At 39.9% G+C, this 17350-nt stretch overlaps 1 protein-coding gene across 1 annotated transcript; it reads right to left on the bottom strand.

The window, feature by feature from the left end:
* Nucleotides 1–4138: 4138 nt before the first annotated feature.
* On the bottom strand, nucleotides 4139–15509 carry mrpl3 (mitochondrial ribosomal protein L3). Its single transcript, XM_030740916.1, has 10 exons — nucleotides 15298–15509; nucleotides 10276–10457; nucleotides 10093–10184; nucleotides 9046–9144; nucleotides 7439–7538; nucleotides 7283–7343; nucleotides 6940–7051; nucleotides 6739–6816; nucleotides 6549–6626; nucleotides 4139–4364 (listed from the first exon to the last, which is right to left on the bottom strand). The coding sequence occupies exons 1-10, from the start codon at nucleotides 15363–15365 to the stop codon at nucleotides 4215–4217; spliced, it is 1020 nt and encodes a 339-aa protein (XP_030596776.1). The 5' UTR covers nucleotides 15366–15509; the 3' UTR covers nucleotides 4139–4214.
* Nucleotides 15510–17350: the final 1841 nt, after the last annotated feature.

Genomic DNA, 17350 nt, shown 5'->3' with positions numbered 1-17350 from the left:
TGTGCACATCTAAAAGCAGGATAGGAACACCTGTGAAGAGAGAAGGCGGTTACACAAAGGATGCACCCTGCTCTCACCCAGTGGTGCTGGAAGGAAGGAACCCAAATTTACCTACACGGGTGGGAGTCATCACACACACATACCCCTGAAACGCAGGTGTGCACAAGTGGGAGGGACCCGTCACAGCAGGATCACCAGCAGAGCAGCTTAGAGGGACGTGTGGTGATAATTCTGCATGTGAAATTACTAGCAGGGTGCTTGTCTCTTTCCACATATAGTCCTGACTTCTTATTGGATTAAATGACAATAAACAACATATGTATATACAAATATTTATATTAAGTGCTTTTTTGTTTAATATGATGCTGCCAACTGTAGGCTACACATTTTGAGGATTTGAGTCACTGATGCAGTTTTCTCTGACATGATGCAGTGCGACAGCTCAAACCATTTCACAAGCGAGTCTGCTGTAAAGTTCAAATGTCATTTAGATGCATGTATCTGCAGACAGAGAGTGTAGTTAGACTATTATAAAATGATTTAGTGCTCTGTTTCCGTTGAAAATATTAATTTGTTTCATTCCTGACTTGAGAGCTTATATAAACACTTTATAATTGCCCACTGATACAAGCCAGTGTGAAATTGCATTAGCATTCTCATTCCCCTGTTCACTTTTGTTTAGTGACTCTTCACTCCTGTCACTGTAGACTGCTGTAACTGGCTGTCTAACTGAGGCACTTAATGTGCTCAAGAGCCAGCTGTCCCTCAAATAACACACTCAATAATTCATATTGCATGGCACACGCAGCCACACACATACTGACTGCATGCGCCTTTGCGTGTGTGTGTGTGTGTGTTGAGATGCAGGTCAGACCAGCAGTTTGTGTGTAAACTCAGCAAGGAAGCAGCAACACAAGTGCTGACCAGCCACGGAGAGAGAATCTTTGCTCACCAAGGAGGCACTGAACGTGTGTGTGTGTGCGTGTGAAAGAGAGAGGGAGAGATAGCGATGGTCAATTTAGGTGTGTCTACAAGGAGAGGCTGTCTGTGTGTGTGTGTGTGTGTGTGTGTGTTGGGGTGTGTGTGTGTGTGTGTGTGCGTGTGCCCTCTTTACTAATGGAAATCAGATCTCTTGTGTGTTGAGCCAGCAGAAGTAGAGCAGGAGATCCATCATGTCAGACCGGGGTCAAGGCCAACCTTCTCACAAACTCTCCAAGTAATTTCCCTGAAATGTTTTGATTCAGCCAAAACTGGGAAAGTTCTTTAATTAACTAATGTAAGTGTATATAAAGATCAGATCTGAGACTGTTACACAAGCAAGAAAAGTGGTGAGTGTGGTTGGTTGGAGCACTTAAATAACTACAGAAGCAAACTTGTGCTTCTCTCTCCAGTGGTGGCTACACTCCTGCATGTTGATTTAACTGATTGGTTGATTAATATGTCTGGAATCAAGTCCAAATAAAGACAAAAGTCCTCATAGGCAAACTGGAACTGAACACTATTTCTTCATCACTCAAAGTTACAAGCATGGTCAACTTTTCATGCAGCACTAATTAATTATAGAAAATATTCATATTTGGTTTGAACTGCCCAAATGACTTTGGGTTATGGATTATCAGTCAGGGCAAAAACAATCAACAAGAAGTCAGTTTGCCCCCTAAAACCCAAAAGTGTAACTTTCACCACAGTTTTCTGGGATAAATCAAATAATCAAGCAAAAATATTGCTCATAAAAATATTTAGCTGCAGCCGATGCTAAGTTTTTGGGGCTTGACTGCCTTTATTTTTTGCTCCTGTGTTTTCAGATGAAATCCTAGTACCAAAATATGTTTCTACTCATAAGCCAAGCCCCGTCTTTGGAGTCTCAACAAAATCAGGTCTAAGTCATTTCTAAAGTGCTTTTATTTGTGATTGAAAATCTCTAGAAATCTTTAAAATTGTTCATAGTTTCTCTAGTAAATATTTAGTGCTACAACAACAGAAAAATGTGTTCATATAAATTAGGATTTTAATTTAATCTAATTGGCTTTACTATGTCATTGGTTGACTATAAACAGCCAGTTTTACATGAGCTCATAACCCACTGAAAAAAAAAAAGCATTATTTTGTTGTACTATATATATATTTGTGTGTGTGCGTGTATATACTATATTTGTTTTGCTCAACCAAAAGAAACAAACTTATAATGCCTTGTGTGAAATAAGAAAAAGTGCTGAACATGATATTCTATATTCACAGAGTGACTCCATCAGTCACGATTGAAAACAACTTGGAAAAATGGGTTTTCAGTGAATAAGCCGTCTCATGTCTTTCCTGCATAGATGACAGACTTCAATCGTCAAGGTTTTCGAAGAGTAAAAGAAAAAGATACTCATGAATACCAAAAAATAGTTAAAGAAAGGAGATTGAAAGGCTTAATGAAAGGCCAGTCTGAGCCAGAACAGCATAATATGTACACTCACCGACCACTTCATTAGGTACACCTGTTCAGCTGCTTGTTAACGCAAATATGTAATCAGCCAATCAGGTGGCAGCAACTCAATGCATTTAGGCATGTAGACATGATCAAGACAACCTGCTGAAGCCCAAACTGAGCATCAGAATGAGAAAGAGGTGATTTAAGTGACTTTGAAGTGGCCTCCTTGTTGGCTGGTCTGAGTTTTTATCAATGATTCAGGCTGCTGGTGGTGTAAAGGTGAGGGGAATCTTTTCTTGGCACATGGTCCAGGAACGTTTATTGATTATTCAAAATACATTATCACCAGACTGTAGATCTACTTTAATACATCAATTTTAATATATTTTTAATTAGGCTGTTTACTTATTGGATGAATTACCATGCCAAAAAAAAAATATGTAAAGACCTGCATAGAAGTTTACAGTCCAGCACACCTTGTCCTCAGGTGAAGGAAGATCCTTGTGAAAGTCAGGGGAGACCACAGCTTCCCAATCCTGGACGGAGTTTATCGTCTTCTCTTTCTGCTCTGCTGCTTTGACAGGCAAAGACCACCCCACCCCACCCCACCCTTCCCCGCTCCGCTCTCCTCTTGTCCACCCCCACAAGAACCAGATGATGTGCAGGCTCCACAGAGCAGGACTTTCAAATGATATCATTACCATTTCAAAGAACCTGCTGCGGTCTTACAGACTTACAAGCTGTGGTATGTTAGACAGCGCAGGACTTAGTTTGCCACAAACTGCGTCATCACTTTGTATCATTTTATATCCAAACGATGGCCAACTACTGTATGTTACACATTTCAGACAGCGGGGAGGTGAGGGTGTGTGTGGGGGGGGGGGGGGGGGGGGGGGGGGGGGGCTGAAATCGATGTTGTGTGCATCCACAATTGTTGCAGGGGCTCCTGTGAGGCATCACTGCTGCTTGTCAGCATTTCAAACAAAAGCCTGTTTTTTGTTTGTTTTTTTTTCTGCTGCTGTCAATTACATGGCAGATATGGAGCAGAGAGGGACTGATTCACACACAGGCCTCTGAGGATACATGCACGCTAAACAACACAGTTAGGAGGACATGATTTTCATCTGATAATTTACAACCCACAAAAAAAGAGACGTCCACACTGTGCCCAAGGAGATCTGTTAACCCACAAACAGTCCGCCTCATTTAAATACCGCTGAACATAAACACACAAACACAGACTTAAGCACCCGGCAGTTCCTCTTGCAACATTAATGTCCTCATTTATCCTCTTCTGCACAAATGTCAACCTTTGTCAGCCTTCACCCCTGCCTCTCCCTCTCTGCCACCTTTAGCTGTCCTCCACACCTTCACCAGCTCACCCCCCCCCCCCCCCCCCCCCTTTTTTAAAAACTCCTTTGTGTTTGCTTCCATGCTTTATACCCAATTCATTACTCCACCCATACCAACATACTCCTTCCCTCCTGCAGAGATATTGCACAATTCTTCAGCATGCCTGCCTCGCTTTTCTCGTTTCTTTTTGTTTCATTCCTCCCCTCCTCCCCAAATTTCTCTCTCTCTACTCGGGGATCCTCTAGTGACATCATCACTCTTACAGTTACCATGGTTTCTGGGAAAAGAGATCGTAATAACTGTTTGGATCAAACAGACATGTTTAGTGCCAGTGCATCTCTCACACACACAAAGAGGGGCTCAAGAGAATACAAGGAAATACTCTTTATTACAGGACCAAGATACAGTTAGCAGGTTTGTGTAAAACGGTTGTGTGTGAGGGAGGTTAGGTCAGTGTTAACGATGGCTCTGTGTGAACGAACAAGTTGTCGTCGTACAGATCTTCATCCAGGTCGCCCTCCTCTTCTGTGAAGTAGGTGGGAAAAGGAGGGTTGAGCAGGGTGGACCCTCTGGTTGGTAGCACAGTGTCTCTTACCTGGAACACATACAAACACAGGTATACACTTTTCTTAATGACTAAAAACAGTTATATATGAAGCAAAAATGCAAAAAGAAAGAAAGAAAAAAACAGGTTGTTGAAGGTAATTTTACATGTGCAGTGGATGCGTTTTTGTGTGAAGGATTGAGCAGTTTCCTCGTTTGATGGGGTGCAAGACGGTGTCTGATAGATGATTTAGAGTCGCTTATCCTCTCCTCCAGCCTCCTGAAACTGTTCAGATAAAGACTGGACAAATGCCTCGCGTGGGCTGTCTGCTCCTTGATCTTAAACTGAAACCAACATGGCAGCCTCGCCATAAACTTTCAAAAATAGTTCAATAAAATGAAAGCATTTTAGGAGAGTAATAAGCCATGTACTTATTGACTCTGTCTTCATTTTAAATCAACAACAGCTAGTTTCAAAGTCTCTAACTAGCTTTTAAGGTGTCCAGTTATGGTGCTTGCCCCTGACTTTTACAAAGTAGTGTAGCTCTTCATTTTAGGCAAATAAAAAATAAAGACAGCACCATGCTGACAGGAAGCATAGCTGGTTTCACAGACGATCGCTGGAAAGCTTTGAAATGACATCCAGAGGACGTCTGTTGCACATCGGTGTTTAAGTTTAATTCCAAACTGAATATAAGAACTTTCCACAACACTTGTGTAGCACATAATAAGGCCACTATTAAAAGTAAATCAACACTTTTCAGAAATTCATGAGAGCATGTTGCAGCCCCTCTGGGTAAAATAAAGAAAAACTGAGCTGGGGAGAGAGTTAAGGTAAAAAAACAGAACAAAATGAAATGAAATAAATTATTTACATAACCCCACAGACCACCACTAATAAACAGATAATACTAAATGCACACGTGCGTGAGGAGGTGCGTCAGTAACTCACAGATAAAAGCCATCATCTCATCCGAACCAGGATGCTCTTTTCTTCTTAGCACGTCCAATCATGACAGAGTCTTTTCATGCTTTTTCTCAGAGAATATCAGAGCCCCCCCCGGACATGTATTACTAATATAAAATTCAGCATTTTTCCTCAGAACAGCCCCTCTCCCCTGGCTCTGCAACATTTTTATTTTACCTAGAGTGGAGGTAATACACCACTGTACAAATGACCTCCTAATTTATAATTGATAGTCAAGTACAAGTGCTAGAAAACAATTTGCTCTGTAAGGAACATTAAATAAATCACACTTGAAATTATTCTGACTAGTTTTTACCTACATATGCTCTTAACATGAACCTCCACTGAAAACTGCTGTTTGGTCTCTGGACTGTACACAGAGTTGATGCTTGCTCTGCGCACATCTGAGGTCCATGATGACACTGAACAGGTGCAGGTCAAAAACGGGACTTTCCTAGACTGATGCAAACAAAACAGGAGTGCTGTAACACTCACAGCGCTCCTGCAGGGAGATAACTTTGAAGGGAAGGGTGGCCAAGTTTACATCACATAAGTATATCTTTTGGGTGGAGTCACAAAACTTTTTGATAGCACCTTTAATCCACCACCTCCACCCAATGAGCTAAGTGATTACTCATACAGACAGCACTGAAATCAATAACAAAAATTATCATTAATTTTAGCCATAGTTTTAATTTAAAGCAATCAACCATAGCTGGTCCTCATGCACACAGGGACATTAGGGCCCCTTTGAATAATAAAAACAAACAACAACGAACAAACATTCATAATGTGCATGTGTGTCCTTCGGGCATTATAATCTAAAATGAATCCAGGTGTGCGTTACACACAGCTGAGCTGGGTGAAATGCAACACACATTTGTATTCATTATCACTTGTCAGCAAAACAAATAATAGCCTGTGTGTATGTGGGTGTAACACACACACACACACACGCAGACACACACAGACACACACACACCATGCTGAGATGCATGGAGATAGATGCTCTGGGTAATCCTAACATCATTAAAGAGCATGCTCCCATTCCTTCACAACACACACACACACACACACACACACACACACACACACACACACACACACACTGCTGATCCAGCTCTGTGTCGATGAAGACGGAGCACACTGTCTTGCAGGTGTGACAGTGTTTTACAGGTGCAAGGTCACTTGTCTCTGTCAGAACACTAAGCTTGCTGAGGTTGACCTTCGACTTCGCGCTCCACTTTGACTGTGGATGATTATATTTACCTTCAGTAAGCAGTTCTTGTGGCCGGGGACAGAGCCGTTAACATACAGCACATTGTACTTGGTATTGACCCTCCATATCTGGAAATGAGACAGATAGACAGAAGAGGCAGATGAAACAATATTGAACTGAAATTCCAGCCAAGGACGACCAAGTTTAAAACCAAGGCTCTGTGCATGTATGTGTGTGTACCTTCAGTCCATAAGCTGTGACGTAGATGTTGCCCATTTGGCCAGGCATCTTCTTCCCTTTGAAAACTTTGGCTGGATCCTGGATGCAGATGATGAACAACACACATGCTCATATTAATAGATTTTGGGGAACCAACTGTTCACGTTTGGCATGGATGAGCATCTTAATAAGCAGGCGTGCATGTGTGTGCGTGCATCTCACCCCTCCTGGTCCAGAAGCTCCCGGTCTGCGATGAGTTTTTGTTTGGCCGTGACTGGCTGGTTGACCTTTAAACCCCCATCGCTTCATTACACCTTGAAAACCCTTACCAATGCTACAAACAAAGACAAGAAAGTTTATTTATACACGCTCATATTTTCAGATTGCTCTTATGATGACTATGTTTCCCTACAAGGTAACAATATAAAAAGACAGACTTGGAATTTCTTGTAAACTCAAAAACTGATCTATCTTCAAAACGTGATGCTGGAGCTGAGAAAGGGTAAGCAGCAAGAGCTGAAGCCAAGAAGAGGTGCCAATGAGGAGCTGGCAGAACATAACTTACGATTTGCTTGTGACGTCCACATACTGGCCAGGACGGAAATGTGCTGCATACAGAGGAGTGCCTGAACACGCAACAAACAAGACCGCATCACAAGTCACGTATAAAATCTAATAACTGATCATTTCTTTAATTATAAAAGTCAATGTCCTTTCATACCTGGCTTGATGATGGCATTGTCAGAAACTTTAAAGGTGGTGACTTTCTGTTTTGGAGGCACTCCTGCATTCCTGAACATCTCCATTTGCACTTCAGACCTCTGTCAGCCACAGTGATGGAACACAAGAGAAAAATGAGGATGGATGGAAATAAATAAGGTGTTAAAAGAAGTAAATGCTGTAAGTAGCAGTTGGACTTTGGCATTTTAAAATTAGCTATGGGAGCCAAACACACACACACGCACACGCACACACACTTGGCACTGAGAGTCTCTGACATTTGCTTTCACTCGGCTCGCTCTCATCTCAGCGCCTCCAGTCACTCGAAACTCTCTCTCTCTCACCCCCTTCTGTTGACTGAAAATCAGCCTGCCAAAGCCTCTCACTCCAACAAACTCTGCTTCTGAATAAAGAGTGATGTGGCTGTGTGAAAAGGATTCAAAAACAACTTCAGATTAGACAAGTGAAATCCTGACACCGGCACACGGAGCATCTATCGAGGCTGAAAAAATAAATTACACACTAATGTATTCACACTTGTTCCTTTTGTTTTTCATTTTAAAAGGAGGGACATTTTAAGGGAAATCCTCATAATGAGGCAAAATTCTCTCTCTCTCTTTTTTTAAACCCGTTTTCTAGATTAGATTAGATTTCACTGTATCTTTACAAGTAAGTTTGCCAGCCAGTGTTGTCTCAGTTAACTGTATTATTGACTTCTGACAAGCAGTCTTAGGGAGTCATGGGGCCTTGGAGCTTATTACAATCTTGAAAAACATTTTACACTCGTCATCTTTAACGGGACTTAGCAGAAATAAAATCACATGCTTTCTCCATACATCCATCCATCCAGCCATTCTCTTCCACTTATCCGGGGCCGGGTCGCGGGGGCAGGAGCCTAAGCAGAGAAGCCCAGGCTTCCCTCTCCCCAGCCACCTCCATCATATGCTTTCTACCCATTTAAATGCTAATCAGCCACAACTTTACAACCACCTGCCTGATACTGTGTGGGTCCCTTTTGTGCCATCAAAACAGCTCAACATGCTAGAGAGTAAACGAGCGCAAACGGTAAAGTTTAGGTGGGTGGTGCATGTCAAAGTTCTATTCACATGAACGCTTCCTGGCAGAACACGGCATTGCAACAAGGTGAGTGATGTTATTCATTTCAAAGGTCAGTGGTTTTCACGTTTTGACCGATCAGTGCAAATCTAAAAGAACACAATGGTTAGTAGGTGAGTGTAATTTCCATATTGCTGAAATGATAAAGGGGGAATGGCTGAGCAATGTTTTGATTAAATCATGAATCAACTGCGTGTGGCACACGTCATTCAGACGTGGACACTCATCACTTTGATGGGATAAAGTGTTTGGCACCGGTTGCTGAGCTGTGGCAGAGGGTGCTGTGATAAAATGTGGTGTTACAATTCAGTACAAACTCAACACTTCAAGAACTGCTGTAAACACTCGTCACAGCTTGACTGAGTGAAAAAATATGCTTTGTGAAAGTATGAAAAAAATTAGCATGAATGAAAGTGCAGTCACTATCTTCGGAGGCTTGTGGTTCAAAAGCAGAACGAGGCTGTCAAAGGCTCAAATGTATTTTCTACTTACATGGAATGGCGATACATTTTTTCCTCCTACAATGAGAGCAGCAGAGTGTCCATCATATTCTTCTTTGGGTAGGTACTTTATTACATGACAGTCCTGCACCTGAAGAAAGCAGATGCTGCATTATCAATCAGGTAGACAGCTTTACCGCTGTATTTAATCTAATAATAGTCTGACAGCAGTTTTTGCCTCCTAGCTGTCAAAAGCGATGAGAGAAATAAGCAAACAGGTGGAAGTGTCTGGTGCAAAACAATAAGCCCCAGCCTACAGGTTCATTCAGTACCATACAGTACTTAAACAACTTTGCATCATTACAATGCAAGAAAATCACAACATATTACATCGTGTGTGAGATATTTCTTTTAAAATCCAACATTTAAGGCTGCCCTGTTCATCTTCCATTTGTTATGAGAAACTTTCAACCTCAGTTCAGACATGAACCTAAAGGGAGCAGTTTCAACATTCAACTTGGGCTTCTTTTTTTTTTTTTTTTTTTTGGAAAAACCAGCTGAAGAGAAAATGACTAACTGTGACCGAAGTGAGTGAGCAGATGGGGATATTAGTTTCTTTATTGCCTTGAATCTCATTTTAAAGGGAGGTGATGACAAAATTTAAAAAAAAATCTGTCCGACTGTTAACATTGACATTTCACTGTTATTAAAGTTATGAAAGTTATAATGCTTCCCACTACAGTAAGTCGTGATCAATAAAGAGCAGAGTGAGCACACGCAGCCACTGCTCGCTTCAGTTTACTTTAATGACAGATAAGTCGATGCGATTAAAACGTGATCTGAAATAAGCAAACATCCAGTATCTGCTCCTCACACCTTGTTGTAAGGGAGGAGGAGGAGGAACTTGCTTCAAATGGGACATCAAAGTCTGAAGGTGAGATTTTTGTGTCCTAACTTTGCTATTCTTTGCTTGCACTCTACAGCACAATCCAATTAATCTAGGTCGTTTCATTACAGATAACAACCATAAATGCACATTATCATTCCTGAAGACTTGAAGGCTATCTGCAGCTATTACGGTGCAAAATCTGTGTGCTACCTGTAACATGGTGACCACATGTCTTTCGCCTTCTTTCGTCCAGACAGGAGCCATACCCAGCTTCACAGCAACTAACCCAACTCTTCGACTCCCTGGTAAGAGAACAGAGGAAAACACGGAACTTGCCAGGCAACAGAAACAAAAATCACGATGGGCACGGCTCTCACTAATGGTTGCACCTACCTTCTGTCCACTCATGTCGAGTCCACGGTTCATCTTTGAGTGGGTTGAGCTTTTCAGCTGTTTGCCTTCTGTATTCCTCTGCCATGCTTTTCCTCATGTACTCCTGGTTGTCGTCTGTGAGGTGTTCCTCAAACCATGTTGTGGTTTTTACTGTCCTGATACAACTGACCAGCAGGGCAGGACTGAAAGAGAAAAAAAGTCAGTTATGCCCACAGTTAGAGTAATACTGGTCACACACAACTGTCTCCAAATACCACCAGAGTACCACAGAAAATTAGCATTTTTTGCTACAGGAATTAAAGATTTATTTATTGTTATATTGGTGGATGCTCATATTAGATATTAAGTGTATTCAGTTTTAAATAACAAAGTCAGCTTATGTAGAAGTAATCCCTGTAAGGCAAACTAAGTGTTTAACCCTCTGAGCTCTATGCTGGCCATTTGTGGCCACTTCACTCTCTTTTTTTAACCATTTTAACTGTGTTAATGCATATGGAATAAAATTTCACAAGGGTCTAGATTTCATTCTGATTTTTTAATTTTCAACTTCAGCTACTGAAATATGTCAATAATGTAGTGTGTACATCAAATTGTACCTCTTGGCTCTATCGTGGCCACTTTTGGCCCATTAAAACCCATTAAAACTACATTTTTAAATCTCTTGTTATATGCAACATAAAAGCATGCATTTTGGGCACAACTGCTTTCATTCTAAACTCAAGACATGGAATTTGTGATTTTTAACAGTTTCTACCAGATTAGATAATTTATTAATTATTTGCTAAGCAGGCAATTTTATGTAATATTCTTAGTTTCCAATGGGGCGTATGATGGCTTACTACACTCCAGTGGAGCAAATAAATCACACAATTTTGACATAGGAGTGATGTCACATAATTTTTTGTGTGTGTGCATGAAAATAATTATTCCTTTATGTGACATTCTAGCAGAAATATGTATTTGAAAGACAGACTGAAATAGATTATGACCTCCAATTTACCAGCTATTCAGCTTTGAGTTTCCCAGGTAAACTTGGCTTTGATGCACATGTTCAAAGCACTTGTAGCTTTGTTCTTTTCATTAAAAAAAAATACCACACCCAAATATCTAACCTCTAAAAAAATTTAAAAAAAAATTCACTGGCCATCTTGCAGAGTTCAAAGTTGTAGCTGCAGGGTAAACAACAACCACCTCTGGCACTGTTTGTAAATCTGTCCCGGAGTTTGTGCAGGTGCACCAAAGACTGCTGCCAGAAGTAAACTTAGCAGCTTCAAGATCGTATTTTCTCCAGCAAGAAGGTCATATTCACTGCTTCAAGCACTTGACTATGTAATGTGCTCAAAGAGCGAAGATGGGGAGAAATCCTCTGTACTTGAAGACACATCAACTCCTGAAGATGAGGGCACACCTTCCTCAGAGGTTGACAGCATCAGCACTGATGATGAAGAGTACCAGCCAGTGCCTGATTCTACTTCTTTAGGGCGTGAGGACAATACAGACACAGCAGTTGGATCAGTGGATGTCTCATGATTGGAAACTTATGTGGTTTCCCACTGCTGAAGAGACCCTGCATTACAATCCAGTACCTGCTGGTCTCACCCCAGGGCCCACCCTGTATGCAATTGCCCACATCAGCAACTTGAAGTCTGCCTTTGACCTGTTTGTCACAGAAGAGATCATTCATCTTCTGTGCACCCACACAAACCTGCATGGGAGGAGGAGGTGTGAGGTTTGGAAGGATGTGGATGAAGTGGAGATGAGAGCCTACATTGGAATTCTGATTTGGGAAGTTAACCATGGAATGAGGGTCACATTCCAACTGACAGGAGCTACAAGGACACACTGTCACATGTGAAAACATCTTTACTTCATTTTTCTTGGAACTCCTCAGAAGACAACTGGCTCTGGTTGGTACAATCAAGGAGAAACAAACCAGAGCTACCTCCCCACCTCCTCCAACTGTGACAGCACAAGATTCTGTCATCTGTCTTTCCTTTCACAAAACTAACATGGCAGTATCCTACATGCCCAAGCGAGGGAAGAATGTGCTTCTTTTGTGCACAAACCCCAGGCAACCAGCGGTCAGCGACGGGGAATAGAGGAAGCCTATAGCAGTTATATGATATAACTGGGATTTAAAGGGTTAAAATTCTGCGTTTGAATGAAATTTTAGTTTTAATGACAAGGACTGATGCAAATTTTAAAATTCAAGTTTTGAAAGTGAGAAAATCAGTTAAAAAATATTTATTTTAGAGCATTTTAGAGCACAAAAAGGAGGTGGCCATTTTTGGCCACGAACAAGCTGAGAGGGAGTTTTTAGGTTTTTTTCATCACTGCACAAAAAGTAATGATTCATAAAAATCAATGATACTGCTGATAATTGACATGCATTTAGCTGCAATGAAGGTTAAAAAAATAAATCAGGTTGCATGTGTTATTTGGTAAAAAAATGTAAATTTATAATTTTCTCATTTTATAAATTATTAGGACTACACGATATAACTGGGATTTAAAAGGTTAAAATTTAGAGTTTGAATCAAATTTTGGTTCTAATGACAAGGACTGATGCTAATTTAAAAAATCAAGTTGTGAAAGTGTGAAAATTGGTTAAAAAATGTTAATTTTAGAACATTTTTTGAATATAAACATGAGGTGGCCATTTTTGGCCACGAACAAGCTGAAAGGGAGTTTTTTCAATTTTGCCTTCCCTGCAAAAAAATAATGCATAATAATCAGTGTTCTTATTAATCAGTTACATATCTCAGGCTGTACTTTTGATAATACAAGAGAATCCCATAGTACTGAGAATATATAAAGTATTCAGTTTTGAGGTAATTTGCCAACAAGTGCATTGTTCAAACAAGCTGGCATTTGAAGGGTTAATAAATAAAAAAGGAATGAACATTTTACATTTACGTGAAGAACTGATGTTAGTTAAGAACGTTATGCAAAAAAAAAATCAAAAAACAAGAAAAAAGTAAAAAATTATGCCCTCTGTTTGTTAGTGGCCATTTTTGTCCACGAACAAGCTGAAAGGGTAGTAAAAACGAACAAGTTCAGGGGGTTAAAACTAAACACTTAGTTTCAGACAGTTTTTTCTACACTCGCCTCTGGATGACGTCAGCATGGATGACGTCCCTAATATGAGCCTCTCTGGCACTCAGCTCTGACTGGGAGCACAAACGCCCCACTCTATGCCACTGAAAAAAGTTTTTGCCATCCATAATTCAAAGTTTTGGGTTATTATTAAAATTTCAAGTTATCGTCTCAGATGTTTGAGTTACTAACTCTATATTTTGAAATAATGACCCAAACTTTTGACCTGTGGGTGGCACAGGTCCAGTGGCAGAAACAGGCTTCCATGCCACCAAGCTGCTTTTCAAACCTTCTTTTTATGAGGTGCAGCCACTAAGCAGAAAGTTGACTTAAGGAAGAAGAACTAAACGACTTCCTTCCAACAGCGGATGAACAGGGGCCACACCAAAGCCCAGGAAACAACAAATAAGGCTTCGTGCAAAGCTTCTGTACGGTTCAAAATAAAAATCCAGTGTTGGAAAAAGGTCCGCAATCAATCCACTTTAATGCACCGAAAAATCTTAAAGCGCTGCTATATACTGGATAATCTACTTTGAAATTTGCCGTACTGCGTCAGATCTCAAACTACTCCTACAGTTTAGTTTACTTAGCTGAAACAATAAATGCTATTACTCATCAGTCTGATGCTGCAGAGTCAGGTCATTGCAGCGTCCTTGCTGATGCGTTAACAAACAGGTCCGCACATTTACATGGACAGTTTGAGCATATTAAGTGCCACATGGGACTGAACGAAGCCTGGTGGCTTGTTGTCATTTCAAAGTATGCCTGCCTGGCTGCAGAGGGCCATCAATATTACTGATTTGCAGTGTTACAGAGCCATTCATGCAATAATGATGTATAATAATAATGTAATAATGAAATCTGTCCGTAACACAATAATAAAAGACTTTTGTTCCCAAATTCAGTTATCACATTACAGTTATTAATCAAATTACACTACACAATTTAGACAAGCTCTTCAATTATTTGCACAACAGGTGGATATAAGAAATCATCAAACCTGGGGGAAAAAAGCAAAATAAACAGGTTTATAGCATCATAAAGAATAAAGGCAATGCTCTTTACATTTTTACACATTTTTATTTAAAGTAGTCTTTAGGCTAGTTTTCACAAACTTTGCTTTTCAGTATGAAAAGGGAAGATCACAAATATGTTTGCTCCTTCAGCAGAGAAGCATGGATATATCTTTGTTGGCTACTGGCAAATAACTTAACATTTATGGATGCTAACAGTTACCTAGTAACGTGTGTATATATATATATATAGTTTTCTTTTTAAATAAAGATGATTATTTTGCTTCTCTGGCACACAAGGGGGAAAAATACTACGAAATCACAAAAACTATGTAATATTTTTATTGCCAAGTGCTAAATTCCTATTTCAAACATTGGCAGTTCCTTGGAATTTTACAATTAGTGCATGCCTGCTTATTAAAGTAGGAAGGCGTATCTATATACGCCCCGATGCATCCATCGGAGTGTGTGTGTATGTTATAAATAAATGCTGTATGAAAGTGTGTGGGATTGGGCGAATGGCAAAAAGGCACTACATAAGTACCAGAGTATCACAAAAGTATTTTAATGAGTATATTAATAGTTTACTTTATACAGGGTAAATGTACTGACTGGGGCTGTGGAGCAGTTTTATTCTCTCTATAACAGCCGCAAATTAATGATCAAGCATGTCACGTTGAGCACAAAAGATGTGAAAACACCCGTTTGTCATTCCTATGAATGACAAACTAAGAATTGGTAGGAACCAATTCAGCACGTTATTATTTTTTAAAGACAAAACGGAGATATTAGCTATCTACAGCAAATGTATGGCTTGGATAACAGCAACGAAATTACTCAATTAAACCTTAATGTCACTCTGCTGCAGCTCGGTGAACTTATGTTAGCACGGCTAGCCCGTTAGCATCAGTACCGTTCAGCACGAGGAGGGATGAGCCGAGTCCCCCGCAGAAGAAGAAACCGGCAGCTCCACGCGGCCATTGTGCTCCTTAATCTACACACCTATACATACATAAACAAGTAAACACAAAACAGGAGGGCAAGTCGTTACTCAGCGATTGAACACACGCCTTCGTTTGCGGTGTAAATGTCACCCTGCACACTTCCGGTTCCTAACCAAAACAGCTCCGCAGAACCAGTGTTCAGTGCAAAGGTTCCGCACAGAAATAGTTACCATCCATCCATGGCAGCAGTTCTAATGGTGAGGCGTTTCGAAGAACTAAAAATGAGGGCCCACTGGAAATTACAATATTTAATAAGTAATAAAAATCAGTGTAGAAAATTGACGTAGAAAACTTTGGGCTGCACCCCTGAAAATCCGATTGCTGATTTATTACATGAAAAGTGAGGCTGCACCATATTTGAAATATAATTTTGTCTTTATCATTGTTTGGCAAAGTGGGAAAAAGTAGAGAATAGAATAGAGAATAGAATGCCTTTATTGTCATTATACAGAATATACAATGAGATTGGAGGACTTAGTATTTAGACTTTTCATGTAAGTAAAAGTTATATAGAGTCCTAACTAAGGAGGCTAATAACGCACAAGAGTAAGATCATAATATATTTAAAGTACCTAAAGTAAGCATGCTCATTATGTAGAATGGCATTTTTCAGAATAATATACAGTACTATGTATAAATGTGTATTACTGGATCATAATTATTGATCCTTAACCCTGCAATAGATTGGCAACCTGTCCAGGGCGCACAATGCCTCTCGCCCCCTCAAAGTAGCCACCAAGCCACAGTAGCTGCTTTTATACAGAACAGAAAAACAGTTTGCTCTGCCTAAACATGGTTTAGTTGCAGTTCAGTTTGGTACATGATGTGCTGTGTACTTCCTCTTAGGAATTTTAACTCTTAGAGCTAATCACCCCACCCACACACATGCACCCCTTGCCACCCTGAATTGGATAAGTGGAAGAAAATGGAAAAATGGATGGATGATGTGTTAATGGTCTCAGTCATTATTTCTCCTACTGGAAATGGCATGATGATGTTAGAGTAAAAAGAGATGACAAAACAGGTTATGCTTTAGTGCAGGTTTACTTTGTGGTCGCAAAAAGTCAGGACCACATGAGCGTGGGATGTCTTGTGGTTCATCAATCAGATCCACTCGTTTGCTTGGGAGGTGCGATTTTAAAACAGCAAGCTGGTGATGGCCAAGATACTCAACTCAAGGCTTTCAAAATAAATCAGTGGGAGACATAGATGAAGATGAAGATGATGCAGAAAATGGATGGATAATTAGTGATCAATTGATATGCATATATTTTCAAGTTCATTTTCACCTTACATAGTTGTTATGGGGCTTTTAGTCATGCCAGCCCATCTTCAGGTTTTGTCCAGTTGTAAATGTTGATGCTCTTCAAAGTGCAAAAATATTCAACTCTCCTTCTTCTTAGTTGTTGTAGTAGTCATATTAGTAGTATCTATCTATCTATCTATCTATCTATCTATCTATCTATCTATCTATCTATCTATCTATCTATCTATCTATCTATCTATCTATCTATCTATCTATATATATATATATATATATATATATATATATATATATACACACACACAGATTTCACCTCTAAATCTTTTAAATTATTTCATTAAAAGCCCAGAGATAAAAATGATTGAATATATCAGACTGTTGGGAACCACTTAACTAAACTAAACTACCTAACTGTGCATAAAGTGGCTGCAGTTTATTCACTTGAACCAACAATAGCATTCAGCATTCACATTACATTTTCTGCATGAAATGCTTTTTCTAGTGACTTTGTGAATATCTTCACAAATAAAATTTTAACCATTAGAGAAAAAATTATTCATAACCATTTCAACCACATGTCTTCTTTTTTGGCTGCTTTCAGCACTGCTGGTATTTATTTAAACTCTCTCTCCAATTGATCTTTCTGAGTTAACTTCAACATTAACTGTTATTTCCTCCAAACCATCAACATGTCTATT

Source organism: Archocentrus centrarchus, chromosome 11 (assembly GCF_007364275.1).
Source record: "Archocentrus centrarchus isolate MPI-CPG fArcCen1 chromosome 11, fArcCen1, whole genome shotgun sequence".
Taxonomy (NCBI): Eukaryota; Metazoa; Chordata; class Actinopteri; order Cichliformes; family Cichlidae; genus Archocentrus; species Archocentrus centrarchus.
This window is presented reverse-complemented; position numbering and strand designations above follow the sequence as displayed.